General features: G+C 47.3%; 1 protein-coding gene across 1 annotated transcript in view; it reads left to right on the top strand.

Moving 5' to 3' along the window:
* Positions 1-1,792, top strand: part of LOC107090174 (microtubule-actin cross-linking factor 1-like) — a 186,697-nt gene that overhangs the window by 65,561 nt on the left and 119,344 nt on the right. Inside the window, exons 37-40 of the mRNA XM_015383416.1 lie at positions 665-814; positions 904-1,137; positions 1,263-1,430; positions 1,517-1,690. Of these exons, the coding sequence (XP_015238902.1) occupies positions 665-814; positions 904-1,137; positions 1,263-1,430; positions 1,517-1,690 (726 nt within the window). The remainder of the gene's footprint in view (positions 1-664; positions 815-903; positions 1,138-1,262; positions 1,431-1,516; positions 1,691-1,792) is intronic.

The raw sequence follows: 1,792 nt of genomic DNA, 5'->3' as shown, positions 1-1,792 counted from the left end.
TTAAAAAGTCTTAAAAAGTCTTGAATTTAACTTTCCTTACGCTGTAGGAACCCTGTATACACATAATCCATAGAAACAGCTGTGAATATTCAAAGTTCTGGTTCCTCCAACTGTTTCTTTTCCACTAAAACCTGCTGCTGCAGCTGCTCACTCTGACGCCTCAGACTCTTGATGCTGATGTGTTTTTTTTTTTTTTTGCTCCTCTGCATGTCTTTATAAAGTGTGTTTTATTAACCTGTTTGCATTGCTCTTCCAGATCCCCACAGAAGAAAATCGCTTGCGTCACCGCGGTAACAACTACCAAAAAAAAAATGCAAAGCAGTCTGTCTGGCTAAAGCGCTTCTCCGTTCTTCCTCCTGCCTCGCTCCAAACACCGAGGAGGAGGAAAAACGGCAAATAAACAAATACATGTTTGATTTTCTCTGTTTTATGTTATGTTTTGATGGGAAGTTTTGTTTCTGTCAGTGTGTGTGTGTGTGTGATTTCTGGACACAATCTGCTCAAAGCTTGGCCAAAGTGTGCACGTCACACCAGTTCTCTGGCTAGAAAAGTTGAGGATATGGTGAAAATGTTTAAATGCTGGTGGCGCCCTCTGCAGGTTGGATTTATGTCAGAGTTCCTCACGTTCTCTATCTCTGGTTTCCTGCTGCCTCGTCTCCCTCAGGTGGTCCAACAGCAGAAAGCAGAGTGCTCTCAGAAACTGGAAGGTCTCAACATGTGGTTGGCCGGAGCTGCAAGCCTGCTGGCCAATCAGAGAGCTGGAAGAGAGTCAGGTGATGTCAGCGACCTGCAAGAGAGACAGAAAAAACTAAAGGTGAAGTTTGAACCTCAGTGATGTTTTGCTGATTAACTAGTTTGAGTTAATGTCATTTATAATGTTATATGATATATTTCCTGCTCCAGGAAGTGCAGAAGGACCTGCAGTCTAAAGCTGCAGGTGTTGCTGAGGCCATCCGGTCTGTGGAGGAGTTTCTGGCAGAGAAAGGAGAAAGTCTGAGCCCAGAGGAGAAGAAGAACCTTCAGATGGCGCTGGAGAGACTGAAAGAGCAGTATGGCGCCCTGACCGACTCTGCAAATACGTCCCTGTCAGAGCTGGATACAGCCATCAGTACGACTGTCCAACAAAACACCCAGAGGGTGAGTCCTCCCCCTCCACGCTTCCAAGCTGATGATTTTTTTGACTTTTTTCTCCTCAGATTCGTTATCTCTGCACCAAACCCAGTGACTGATTCATATCCATTCATTTCTGCTCTGATCTCCAGGCTAAAGCGGTGGAAGAACTACAGGAAACACAAAGCCAGATAGACTCCCTGCTGAACTCTCTCTCATCATTTAACAAACCCGATCAGGTCGGAGCAAACCTGGATGTGGTGGATTCTGCCGTCTCACAGCCAGAGGGCGCTGTGGTGTCGCACACAGAGATGCTGCAGGTAAGGATCTGTACTTCTGTTGTAGGTTTGATGTTTTTTAACCATCATGCAGATTTAACTGCTGATCGCTGACTGCTTCCTCGCAGTCGGAGCTCCAGCAGCTCCAGGCTCAGCAGGCACAGCTGCTCCAGGTAACCCAGGCTACGCGCTCCCTGCTGGACCAGCCAGACTCCACGGTTCCCCCCGAGGAGAAGCAGCGGCTGCGGGCTGCCCTGGACCAGCTGCAGGCCCAGCACCATGACAGGCTGCAGAGCTGCCAGGTAACCACACCTTACTTCATTTAGCTTTATCCTAACTATTATATATGGTGGCCGGGAGGTGCAAACCAACATTACAAAATCTAAAAAAAACTTCCAAAAGTT

The sequence above is a fragment of the Cyprinodon variegatus genome, unplaced genomic scaffold (genome assembly GCF_000732505.1).
Source record: "Cyprinodon variegatus isolate N-32 unplaced genomic scaffold, C_variegatus-1.0 Scaffold284, whole genome shotgun sequence".
In the NCBI taxonomy this organism is placed as follows: domain Eukaryota; kingdom Metazoa; phylum Chordata; class Actinopteri; order Cyprinodontiformes; family Cyprinodontidae; genus Cyprinodon; species Cyprinodon variegatus.
The sequence above is the reverse complement of the archived record's forward strand: the minus strand, read 5'-3'. Positions and strand labels throughout refer to the sequence as shown.